The sequence below is a fragment of the Oncorhynchus gorbuscha genome, linkage group LG22 (genome assembly GCF_021184085.1).
Source record: "Oncorhynchus gorbuscha isolate QuinsamMale2020 ecotype Even-year linkage group LG22, OgorEven_v1.0, whole genome shotgun sequence".
Taxonomy (NCBI): Eukaryota; Metazoa; Chordata; class Actinopteri; order Salmoniformes; family Salmonidae; genus Oncorhynchus; species Oncorhynchus gorbuscha.
Genome location: NC_060194.1, coordinates 6,008,425 through 6,021,481, shown reverse-complemented (window position 1 = coordinate 6,021,481; position 13,057 = coordinate 6,008,425). Strand labels below are relative to the sequence as shown.

General features: G+C 49.0%; 1 protein-coding gene across 23 annotated transcripts in view; it reads right to left on the bottom strand.

The window, feature by feature from the left end:
• The window catches only part of kif1ab (kinesin family member 1Ab), a 62,490-nt gene that overhangs the window by 13,131 nt on the left and 36,302 nt on the right, over positions 1–13,057 (bottom strand). For 11 of the 23 annotated variants that reach the window (XM_046321565.1, XM_046321571.1, XM_046321558.1 and 8 more), the window contains 12 exons: positions 12,804–12,900; positions 12,509–12,669; positions 11,993–12,171; positions 11,442–11,579; positions 7,954–8,072; positions 7,667–7,752; positions 7,412–7,547; positions 6,998–7,184; positions 3,932–4,022; positions 3,612–3,730; positions 3,462–3,535; positions 737–845 (listed from right to left, as the gene is read on the bottom strand). In XM_046321565.1, coding sequence (XP_046177521.1) covers positions 737–845; positions 3,462–3,535; positions 3,612–3,730; positions 3,932–4,022; positions 6,998–7,184; positions 7,412–7,547; positions 7,667–7,752; positions 7,954–8,072; positions 11,442–11,579; positions 11,993–12,171; positions 12,509–12,669; positions 12,804–12,900 — 1,496 coding nt within the window. The remainder of the gene's footprint in view (positions 1–736; positions 846–3,461; positions 3,536–3,611; positions 3,731–3,931; positions 4,023–6,997; positions 7,185–7,411; positions 7,548–7,666; positions 7,753–7,953; positions 8,073–11,441; positions 11,580–11,992; positions 12,172–12,508; positions 12,670–12,803; positions 12,901–13,057) is intronic. The other 12 variants (XM_046321561.1, XM_046321566.1, XM_046321572.1 and 9 more) reach the window with 5 other exon arrangements.

Sequence of the window (13,057 nt, the reverse complement as noted above, 5' to 3'; positions counted from 1 at the left end):
AGACAGTCTCCTAAGAACAACAGGGTACTTTAACGTATCCGCTCTACAACACTACGACCAGAAAGATTCTTCAAAGGACAAGGCGATTTCTGTCTTCCATCTTCGACCCATCTATCGAAGCGCAGCTCAGCTCAGAGTAAATATATATCTTGCATTTTTCTTTTCCGAATGGGCGGATATTAGAATGCATATGATTCTGTATTTACGGTAGCAAAGCTTCTCAAGGTCCGATAGAGACCCAATCCCTTTGTCCTTCAGTCTTCCTGCTCTTTCATTCAAACCCAACCCCTTTCCTTTGTGTAACCAGCCATCATTTCGGGTTAGCCCACCAGGGACTTTTCATGACATGATTAGTAATCGATGTGTGATCTATCCTGTGTCTATATATATGTAATTCTGTGTGATTATTTGGGTATTTAGTAAATACATAGTTAAGCCAATTTGTGTATTGCTGATTCAACTTGTTAGCTAGGGTTCGTGCAGATAACCAAGTACTTACGACAAACAGATCAAGGTGACGATTAATAATTGACTGCTATTGATATAAAAGATCTTCAGATCTTTAAGAGAGTGGATTCGGGAGATAACCACTCTATATAAATGAATGCTTCCGTGGTGCCCCAGGTTATTAATGGTTTAATTGTTGCATGGTTTAATTCAATCACGTAATCAATTAAACATTAGGTAATAGCATGTCATTTAATTTAATCATAGTCAGAGACAAGACAATACTTACTCTCCATTGGCCTCCAGCTCACAGATCTCGAAGAAGGCCATGAGGTCATATTTGGAGTGGCATGGGCCGGCCGTGGAACGGGTCAGGGTATTCAGCTTGGTGGCTGGTACTGTGAAAGAGAAGGTCAGAAATGTGTCTGAATATTTGTGACACGCAAGCACAATGAGGTGGATGAAGGTAGCGATGTTTAAAAAATATATAAAATCATCAAAAAAAGAATCGCCCCTTTTTTCAGGACCCTGTCTTTCAAAGATAATTTGTGTTCAATGTAAAGGGTTTAAACACTGTTTTCCATGCTTGTTCAATGAACCATAAACAATAAATGAACATGCACCTGTGGAATGGTCATGAAGACATTAACAGATTACAGACGGTAGGCAATTAAGGTCACAGTTATGATAACGTAGGACACTAATGAGGCCTTTCTACTGACTCTGAAAAACACCAAAAGAAAGATGCCCAGGGTCCCTGCTCATCTGCGTGAACGTGCCTTAGGCATGCTGCAAGGAGGACTGCAGATGTGTCCAGGGCAATAAATTGCAATGTCCGTATTGTGAGACGCCTAAGACAGCGTTGCAGGGAGACAGGACGGACAGCTGATTGTCCTCACAGTGGCAGACCACGTGTAACAACACCTGCACAGGATCGGTACATCCAAACATCACACCTGCGGGACAGGTACAGGATGGCAACAACAACTGCCCGAGTAACACCAGGAACGCACAATCTTTCTTAGAAGGAATGAGCATTACACCAAGGCCTGTACTCTGGAGCGAGAATAATTTGGAGGTGGAGGGTCCTTCATGGTCTGGGGTGGTGTGTCACAGCATCATCGGACTGAGCTTGTTGTCATTGCAGGCCATATCAACACTGTGCATTACAGGACATCCTCCTCCCTCATGTGGTATCCTTCCTGCAGGCTCATACTGACATGACCCTCCAGCAATGCCACCAGCCACACTGCTCGTTCTGTGCGTGATTTCCTGCAAGACAGGAATGACAGTGTTCTGTCATGACCAGCGAAGAACCCGGATCTCAATCCCATTGAGCATGTCTGGGACCTGTTGGATCGGAGGGTGAGGGCTAGGGCCATTCCCCCCAGAAATGTACGGGAACTTGCAGGTGCCTTGGTGGAAGAGTGGGGTAACATCTCAGAGCAAGAACTGGCAAATCTGGTGCAGTCCATCAGGAAGAGATGCACTGCAGTACTTAATGCAGCTGGTGGCCACACCAGATACTGACTGTTACTTTTGATTTTGACCCCCCCCCCTTTGTTCAGGGACACACTATTCCACTTCTGTTGGTCACATGTCTGTGGAACTTGTTCAGTTTATCTCTCAGTTGTTGAATCTTGTTATGATCATACAAATATTGACACGGTTGACAGTGAGAGGACGTTTATTGTTTTGCTGAATTTATATATATCTCCTGACCCCTCCTGTCTCAGCCTCCAGTATTTATGCTGCAGTAGTTTATGTGTCGGGGGGCTAGGGTCAGTTTGTTTATCTGGAGTACTTCTCCTGTCCTATTCGGTGTCCTGTGTAAATCTAAGTGTGCGTTCTCTAATTCTCTCCTTCTCTCCTTCTTTCTCTCTCTCGGAGGACCTGAGCCCTAGAACCATGCCCCAGGACTACCTGACATGATGACTCCTTGCTGTCCCCAGTCCACCTGGCCATGCTGCTGCTCCAGTTTCAACTGGCCTGGGCCCTAGGACCATGTCCCAGGACTACCTGACATGAGGACTCCTTGCTGTCCCCAGTCCACCTGGCCATGCTCCTGCTCCAGTTTCAACTGTTCTGCCTTACTATTATTCAACCATGCTGGTCATTTATGAACATTTGAACATCTTGGCCACGTTCTGTTATAATCTCCACCCCGGCACAGCCAGAAGAGGACTGGCCACCCCACATATGCTCTCTCTAATTCTCTCTTTCTTTCTCTCTCTCGGAGGACCTGAGCCCTAGGACCGTGCCCCAGGACTACCTGACATGATGGCTCCTTGCTGTCCCCAGTCCACCTGACTGTGCTGCTGCTCCAGTTTCAACTGTTCTGCCTTATTATTATTTGACCATGCTGGTCATTTATGAACATTTGAACATCTTGGTCATTTTCTGTTATAATCTCTACCCGGCACAGCCAGAAGAGGACTGGCCACCCCACATAGCCCGGTTCCTCTCTAGGTTTCTTCCTAGGTTTTGGCCTTTCTAGGGAGTTTTTCCTAGCCACCGTGCTTTTACACCTGCATTGTTTGCTGTTTGGGGTTTTAGGCTGGGTTTCTGTACAGCACTTTGAGATATCAGCTGATGTACGAAGGGCTATATAAATAAATTTGATTTGATATATAAAACATATATAAATATTTTACTTTTTTTTTCCTCCAGTAATGCCTTCATGAACATGTGAACTTTCATGTGCCTCAATTGCAATCTTGCATGGGATCTGTAAATATTAAATTATGAGTTTAGCCCTGAGCTAAATAGAGAGAAAGACAGGATCCTTTCTGGCTAGCCATGATTGGCTGAGATAATGGAGGGTTTGACCATGCTGATGATTGGCCATAAGCATTTTTCGTCATAAGCCCCATTTGGGCCGTCACATTTGTACAACTAACCAATATCTGGTTAACATTCTCGTACAAAATGGCTGCAGTGCCAACTTGCTCAGCTTGGTGGCTGGCACATTCACAAAGATATAGAAAGAGACACATACCAAATGAACAACTCACCTGGTTTAGACAAGGGCATGACCCTTGGGAACTGCCTCCTAGAAGGTCGAAGGGGACTGAAATAGAAGTGTGAACTTTTAAAATGGTCTACTTTAGCAAGACAGTGAAACGGGATCGTTTGAAGAAGAAGAGGGCAAGTACAGTTCTCACCTGATGAGGTCTTTGCAGAGGGGTGGGAATGGATGTTTCTGGTAGTGGCCAAACACCTCAAAGACGATGGGCTGGGTCTTGATGTACTCCACAAACGACTTGGTAACCTCTACCGTGATCTAATAGACCATTCAAAAAAAAAAAAACGAGGTAGGCTATCACGCCAGTCCCTTAACGAGGCCAGCGACAACAGGACGATTACAAGGCAACACAACACAACAATCGGTAATTCATGATTCATTCATGGCAATATCATAGACATAACGCCTGTAGTAACCTGTGAATAATAATAAGGAATGTTATTTCCGGGCGGCGCTTACATTCTGTACATGGTAGAATCCCAGAGGAGGTCCTCTGCCTGTGTTCTTCAGTGGCTCAGTGGAGAAAGCCTCATCATGTCGGTGGATGAAGCTGGAAAGTAGGGAGACGACATTCAGTCAAAATGCGCACCTTTTCACTACACATATATATTAAAAACGACGACAATGTTGCATTACCACTATGTACTATTGACTCTATTGACATTGACTCTCAATGTGGCGCACTGATTACGATCACATTTGGTGGGACACTTTGTCTCGCACCATCCGACGAGTCTACTTCAGGAATAACACTAACCATGAGAATTTTGTTTGTTTAAACCAAGAGAGGATGGAGTCGTTTCTGGATGAAGAAAAGAGAGAAGTGAAAGGTCTTGAGGCTTTTTGCATTTACATTTGAGTCATTTAGCAGATGCTCTTATTTCAGAGACAATTACAGTAGAAATTACGGGAAGGTGCTTTGCTTATGGGGCTGTAAACCACCAGGCTACCTGCCCCCCTTTTCCATAGCATAGCTTTCAAATAGTTAACGTGTTAAATGTCATCTAAAATGTAGATTCCTGTCTCAATAAAAATCATTGTAAATTGCCGAGGAGACAAAACTCAAGTACATAGTCAAAATATGATGAAAATAGGAAATAAAGTTGAGGAACAGGCCTTGAAATGACTCGTTTTGCTTTCGACACATAACAGTCCAATTATACATGACTAACTATTAGATTTCGACTTCCTTACAACTGTCAAATGGATATGATCATGTTATGTGACAGTACAAAATTGGCACCATTTCATAGATTCTGCCTCCCTGCACCTAAAAAAACCACCCTACCCTGGATTGTGTGCCCCACATCCTCATTACTCTGGCAGTGACATGTGTTACTGTTGCTGTCATGTCTACAAGCGCTATCACCCCTCTTGCTTCGCTAGCCTTTTCGGGTTGGCATTAGCAGTGAGCGAGACTCGCGCTTTTACCGACCTCTTCCGTGGCGGTGTCCGTCTGCGGCTCGCGGTGGCTGCTTGGTCATGTGACTGCCGCAAGGATTTCTGCTCAAACAACTCTACGGATGTAACTGGCACATTCAACACTGGACGAGGCTCTAATCGGGTACTTCTCCATTGGACTGTATCAATTCCAACCGTGTCGCTATAAAGCAACCCCCTTTTCCCCTCTGGCCTCACCCTTATTAAAGGATTGTGCGTCTGGTTTATTCTCAGAGGGGCTCATCACAGAATATGCAATTGATGTTTGACTGAAACCCGGCAACAACCCATATGAACGTTTGGCCTTTTAACCTTGCGACCTCAAACGGGCTGTAACTCGGATACAGACTCGGACCTCATTTGAATGCCTAGCGCTCACCCTGTTTGGCCCAAACCCACTGCTCCTAATTTTGATATTACAGTCCTCCCATCGTCTCCCTTGTCTTCCACTCAAGAGTTGAAGGCACTGACATCTTCCTGCTCCATGTGCTGCTTGGGGACTCAAACGCTCATGTACACTCCAGCATGTGACTTTTACAACCTATGTCAAAGGCTACAACCTGGACCTGGTGTGCTACACTGGCCATAGATCCCTCCGACACGTGTGGCCTGAACCTCACCAATCCTGACTACGTGGCCATCCTATTTCATCTTTCCATCTCCCTCCCCGAGCCCCGTACCAAATGCACCATGACCCTCAGAAATGCAAAAACTGTCAACCCCCCTGATTGAACTGATTCAGTCCCATGAGAACCTTGACGCTAAACTAGACGCAATACATGCACAGCTCCAACAAACGTCCACTGAACCCCCCCACCACCACCACCACCACAGCTCGACTCAGAAGCCCTTCCGTCACTCTCCACCTTCTCCTCTGTTGATGCGGTGTTTATCTCTGGTCTAGACGTCAAAAGCCTCGACCTGCTCACTTGACCCTATGCCCACACTCCCACTCTTTCCCCTCATGGTTGACATTGTCAATGTGTCCCTCTGCTCTGGCTCTGGCTCTGTACCCCCTGAACTCAAACCGGCTGTTACCACTCCTTTTCATCGTCGATTTTGTACCATTCCGGCAAAATCCTCCGTCAACACCGTCTGGAATTCCACTGCTACGCTGATGACACACAAATCTATGTTCACTCCAAACCCGCCTCTGACAGACACCCCCCCCCCCCATCATCAGTTGTCAACTGTCTAAAATACATAAAAACATGGATGAGCTCGACGTCCTGAAGTTCAACGGCCGGCGATAAGACAGAAGCCATGTTGGTGGCACCCAGATCTCTCCCGAAGAAGGTTGACCTTAACGTCGACGGCTGCTCTATCTCAGGTGAATCATCTGGGGGTCATCCACACTCACCTTTGATGCCCACATTAAAACCATCACAAAATCTGCCAACTTCCATCTCAAGAACTTAGGCAGTCTCAGCCCCTCACTTACTGACTCAGTTGCTGAAAACCTAATTCATTGCCTTCATTACCTCACGCCTGGACTATTGCAATGGACTCCCTGCCAGCTCCCTCAACAAACTTCAGTATATCCAGAACTCAGCTAGAAGAATCCTCACCCGCACCAAACCCTGGGAGCACCTCACAACACACACACTTCCCCACCTCCACTGGCTTCCAATCAAACTCCTTACCTACACATCCATGCATGGCTTGGCTCCCTTTCATCTTTCCAACATGCAACACATCTACACCCCCACCCGCAGCCTTCGATCTTCCGATCGTGTAAGGGATGCAGAGGTCGTTGAAGAGGTCAGCTTCTCAATGTGAACGGCCTTGACGACTTTTTTGTCTCTGTTGTTGCTGTTATTATTACTTATTCGTTTTTTTTTCTAAATTCAGGGAGTTTACATTGTTAAAGTACCTTGAACCACTGGCACTTGCAGACGTTCCTAAGGAGAGATTTTTTAGAAACAAATGCCTCTTTATGCATCATCTTGTCATCGTCATCATTCAAAACACTTCCCCCTCACTGAAATCTTGTCAAGTCTCTCCCTAAAAAAAACTCCAAACCGGTCCTGGTCAAAGCTAAAATACCACAAAATGAAAGGGCTTGAATGAGTGGGAGGCACTTACTTGAACTGGCAGAAGATGTCAGCATACTCAGCGGAAATGCTGGAGGCCTGCAGCACTGTGACCCTGAAGGTGAAGGTGGAGCCTATGTGAAGGTGAGACAGGTCCTTCTCCAGACCCAGCTCCAGACCCAGACCACCCTTCAGTGGGCTCCTGGGGACCTCTGGTGTGGCTGTGACGGGGGACAAGTCTGTGGTCATGGTAAGTACACATGATAAAGACAGGAAATGCCTGCAGACCTGCACACGGTATGACGTGGGAGACACAGTGCTTTACTTCTGCACCATGACTTACACAAATTATAAGTTCATGACCTTTTCAGTTAAGTCTTCCCCATACTAAACAAATGTGTGCTGTTCATATCTACCGCCACAATGATGTAATCGAAAAACAACATGATTGGGAGGCTCTCCTTACCTGCACAGGTGTTGTTGTTGACCTCGTCAGGGTCAGCTCCTACATCAGAGTTCTGTCCCTCCCCTTCCACGAAGCGTAGCTCTTCGTGAGAGGTGTTAGAATGGGACATGCCGCCGGAACACGACTCTGTCTGGAACTGACCAGCCAAACACATGGCCTTTTAAATAATGACACAGCATTTTCCCAATCTCGATACTGTATGCAGACAGCGATTTGGTCATTCCAAGTTCATGAATAATTTCTTACGGATTCTACCTTCTCAAACTGTTGGTCCTCAAAGGATATCTTGGCGGTTCCTGACTGCCTAACGCCAGAACCATAGTCAGGGGCTTCTTCATCAGCTGGGGAGAGGCAATAAAAGTGTTGGAACCTCATCCTATTTTGAAGGCCATTTTTATCAAACAGCAATTCACTACTCTCTCACCACCCACGTGGGTGTCCTTCACAAAACACTAAACGTTTGTGTCTAATACTGCATGTTAACACAAAATATGGCACAGTAAAAGGATAGAGACATGACAATATGGCACAGTAGCTGGTACCTGAGATGGCCTGCACTGCCACCCTGAGGAAGCCCTTCACCTCTCCCTTCTCACTGACGATGGCCACGCGGTGCACGAGTGGCACGGGGTATAGCAGGTTACTCAGGTACACAAAAGCCCTGCGGACGGGGGAGGAATAGAAGGGGAGAGAGGGATAGAGAGGGAGAGAGGGGGAGAGAGGGAGAGAGTGGGAGAGAGAGGGAGAGAGGGGGAGAGAGGAATAGAGGGATAGAGAGGGAGAGAGAGGAATAGAGGGATAGAGAGGGAGAGAGAGGAATAGAGGGATAGAGAGGGATAAAGGGGGAGATAGGAAAAGAGGGGGAGAGAGAGGGAGAGAGAGGGAGAGAGGGAGAGAGAGGGAGAGAGAGGAATAGAGGGGGAGAGAGAGAGGGGAGAGAGGAAAAGAGGGGGAGAGAGAGGGAGAGAGGGAGAGAGAGGAAAAGAGGGGGAGAGAGGGAGAGAGAGGGAGAGAGAGATAGAGAGGAAAAGAGGGGGGAGAGAGGGAGAGAGGAATAGAGGGGGAGAGAGGGAGAGAGAGGGAGACATGGATAGAGAGGAAAAGAGGGGGGGAGAGAGGGAGAGAGAGGAATAGAGGGGGAGAGAGGGAGAGAGAGGGAGAGAGGGAGAGAGAGGGAGACAGGGATAGAGAGGAAAAGAGGGGGAGAGAGAGGAATAGAGGGGGAGAGAGGGAGAGAGAGGGAGAGAGAGGAAAAGAGGGGGAGAGAGGGAGAGAGGAAAAGAGGGGGATAGAGGGAGAGAGAGGGAGAGAGGGAGAGAGGAAAAGAGGGGGAGAGAGGGAGAGAGAGGGAGAGAGGGAGAGAGGAAAAGAGGGGGAGAGAGGGAGAGAGAGGGAGAGAGGGAGAGAGGAAAAGAGGGGGAGAGAGGAATAGAGGGATAGAGAGGGAGAGAGAGGAATAGAGGGATAGAGAGGGAGAGAGAGGAATAGAGGGATAGAGAGGGATAAAGGGGGAGAGAGGAAAGAGGGGGAGAGAGAGGGAGAGAGAGGGAGAGAGGGAGAGAGAGGGAGAGAGAGAAATAGAGGGGGAGAGAGAGAGGGAGAGAGGAAAAGAGGGGGAGAGAGAGGGAGAGAGGGAGAGAGAGGAAAAGAGGGGGAGAGAGGGAGAGAGAGGGAGAGAGAGATAGAGAGGAAAAGAGGGGGAGAGAGGGAGAGAGGAATAGAGGGGGAGAGAGGGAGAGAGAGGGAGACATGGATAGAGAGGAAAAGAGGGGGAGAGAGGGAGATAGAGGAATAGAGGGGGAGAGAGGGAGAGAGAGGGAGAGAGGGAGAGAGAGGGAGACAGGGATAGAGAGGAAAAGAGGGGGAGAGAGAGGAATAGAGGGGGAGAGAGGGAGAGAGAGGGAGAGAGAGAAAAGAGGGGGAGAGAGGGAGAGAGGAAAAGAGGGGGATAGAGGGAGAGAGAGGGAGAGAGGGAGAGAGGAAAAGAGGGGGAGAGAGGGAGAGAGAGGGAGAGAGGGAGAGAGAAAAAAGAGGGGGAGAGAGGGAGAGAGGGAGAGAGGGAGAGAGGAAAAGAGGGGGAGAGAGGGAGAGAGAGGTTAGAGAGGGAGAGAGGAAAGAGGGGGAGAGAGGGAGGGAGAGAGAGGGAGAGAGGAAAAGAGGGGGAGAGAGGGAGAGAGGAAAAGAGGGGGATAGAGGGAGAGAGAGGGAGAGAGGAAAGAGGGGGAGAGAGGGAGAGAGAGGGAGAGAGGGAGAGAGGAAAAGAGGGGGAGAGAGGGAGAGAGAGGGAGAGAGGGAGAGAGGAAAAGAGGGGGAGAGAGGGAGAGAGAGGGAGAGAGGAAAAGAGGGGGAGAGAGGGAGAGAGAGGGAGAGAGGGAGAGAGGAAAAGAGGGGAGAGAGAGGGAGAGAGGAAAAGAGGGGGAGAGAGGGAGAGAGAGGGATAGAGAGGAAAAGAGGGGAGAGAGGGATAGAGAGGAAAAGAGGGGGAGAGAGGGAGAGAGAGGGAGACAGGGAGAGAGGAATAGAGGGGGAGAGAGGGGAGAGAGAGGAAAATAGGGGGAGAGAGGGAGAGAGAGGGAGACAGGGATAGAGAGGAAAAGAGGGAGAGAGAGGGAGAGAGAGGAATAGAGGGGGAGAGAGGGAGAGAGAGGGAGACAGGGATAGAGAGGAAAGGAGGGGAGAGAGGGATAGAGGAAAGGAGGGGGAGAGAGGGAGAGAGAGGAGAGAGAGAGGGGAGAGAGGGAAGAGAGGGGAGAGAGGAGAGAGGGGAGAGAGGGAGAGAGAGAGAGAGGGAGACAGGGATAGAGAGGAAAAGAGGGGAGAGAGGGATAGGGAGGAAAGGAGGGGGGGAGAGGAAAAGGGGGAGAGAGGGAGAGAGGAAAAGAGGGGGAGAGAGGAATAGAGGGAGAGAGAGGAAAAGAGGGGGAGAGAGGAATAGAGGGGGAGAGAGGAATAGAGGGTGAGAGAGGGAGAGAGAGGGATAAAGGGGGAGAGAGAGGAATAGAGGGAGAGAGGGAGAGAGAGGAGAGAGGGAGAGAGAGGGAGAGAGGGAGAGAGGAAAAGAGGGGGAGAGAGGGAGAGAGAGGGAGAGAGGAAAAGAGGGGGAGAGAGGGAGAGAGAGGGAGAGATGGAGAGAGGAAAAGAGGGAGAGAGAGGGAGAGAGGGAGAGAGGAATAGAGGGGGAGAGAGGGAGAGAGAGGGAGAGAGGAAAAGAGGGGAGAGAGGGAGAGAGAGGGATAGAGAGGAAAAGAGGGGGAGAGAGGGAGAGAGGGATAGAGAGGAAAAGAGGGGGAGAGAGGGAGAGAGAGGGAGACAGGGAGAGAGGAAAAGAGGGGGAGAGAGGGAGAGAGAGGAAAAGAGGGGGAGAGAGGGAGAGAGAGGGAGACAGGGATAGAGAGGAAAGGAGGGGGAGAGAGGGATAGAGGAAAGGAGGGGGAGAGAGGGAGAGAGAGGGAGAGAGAGGGAGAGAGAGGGAGAGAGAGGAATAGAGGGGGAGAGAGGGAGAGAGGGAGAGAGAGGGAGACAGGGATAGAGAGGAAAAGAGGGGGAGAGAGGGACAGAGAGGGAGACAGGGATAGAGAGGAAAAGAGGGGGAGAGAGGGATAGAGAGGAAAGGAGGGGGAGAGGAAAAGAGGGGGAGAGAGGAAAAGAGGGGGAGAGAGGAATAGAGGGAGAGAGAGGAAAAGAGTGGGAGAGAGGAATAGAGGGGGAGAGAGGGGGAGAGAGGAATAGAGGGTGAGAGAGGGAGAGAGAGGGATAAAGGGGGAGAGAGAGGAATAGAGGGGGGTGTGTATCAGACACAGGGCAATCATTTCAGAGCAGAGGACCGTCGTAGAATGTAAGGTAATCTCTAGTGAGGCAAGTCTACTGGCCCCGTTCAAATATTACCATGTGCATCCTCCTATAAGTGAATTGTATTGTATCTGTTTCCACCCTTTTGCTCCTATTAGGAAACTCCTGGCTACTTAGTGATTACCTCAAGAAAGGAAGGGAATGACATTTGAAAAGACTAGGACCTGGGACGGCGACTGACCTGCCCACCAGACGGAACCATGGGAAGCGGTCATAGAAGGGGTCTCCTCCGGTCAGAGCCTGGTCACAGTCCTCCACAGTGCTGCTAGGCACCTCCGCCGCACGGTCGTACATCTCCCTCATCAGGTCCAGCCTCTGTCTATTGGGGGCAGCAAAGACAAGGCACACGACCAGGACAGAGCACATCAGAGCAACAGACACTGTAAAGTAGACGCAGACCGGGTAAGTAGGCCTACATACCAGGGCCTCGCGTGTACAGAGACACATATCATAATGTAAAGCCGCAGAGAAATAACCGGAACAAATGCTCAGAGACACAAAAACACAGTCACACAGTCTAATGGCAAGGTCCTCACAAGTATAGTGATACTGTACAAACTCACACACACACACACACACACACACACACACACACACACACACACACACACACACACACACACACACACACACACACACACACACACACACACACACACACACACACACACACACACACACACACACACACACACACACACACACACACACAATTCCCCCCCACACACATACCTGAGTTTCTCCAGGGTCCAGTAGTGTGTGGCCCCGTTCTTCTGGTCCTGGACCTCCACAGCTACGATGGTGCTGGGGAAGGGCCGTTTCTCCCGCTCCATGGCCACGCTGGGGGGCAGCAGGTCCGGGGGCAACGGGGAGTACAGTGTGTCTGTCAGCAGCACAAACTGGAACTGGACCTGTAAAGGAGAGGACCAGTTTAGCATTTTAGCATGTCAGCAGGTTAGCGACAAAATCATTGTTGTCAATTGAAATCTCATTTTGCGGACTCATCGAACCGATTCACAATAGAGCCGACCTGATTCAATGACTTTGCAGGGGCACTATTTCGCAATACCAGTCTTTGCCGACTCATCGAATCGATTCATCGTTTTCAAAGAATAGACTCATTCGATGTACACTCATTTGGTAGACTGACTGAACTGATTAATAACGCAGTTTCCTTTGACTGATACCTCACAGTTTCACCACTGAATCATTGTTCTACTTGATATATTGTATATAATGACAGTGTACCTTCTTCTTGAGCTCCACACTGATGGCGTTGGCTTCCTTGAGGAAGATGGCATTGCCCCACAGCAGGTCCCTGAGGGAGGTGAACTGGTAGAAACGCCACTTACGGAACGCCCAGGATGCAAGCTCCATCTCACGCTTTGTCCACGGAACTATGGGAAAGACTTGAAACATTCCATAATTCAGAAAATATTCCATTCTCTGACCTTACCTCAGAAATAGAGATTTTGATTTCAAAATCATTGTAAACATTTGATAAAGGTTGTTCTAGATGGGTAACTGTCAATCAATGTCTCACCTTCCTCCTCAGGCTCCTCTTCTTCGTCTGGGGACTCCAGGTAACGGGAGTTTCTGTCCACCTGTTTCTGCAGGGCTTCCAGTTTACTCTCATAGTCCTGGGAGAGACCCCGGTACAGACACATCAAATCACATGACAGAATAACGGCCATATACACTCGCTGGCCAGTTTAAAAATGGTCAAAGACTCCAGCCACCCTAGTCATAGACTGTTCTCTCTGCTACCACACGGCAAGAGGTACCGGAGCGCCAAAC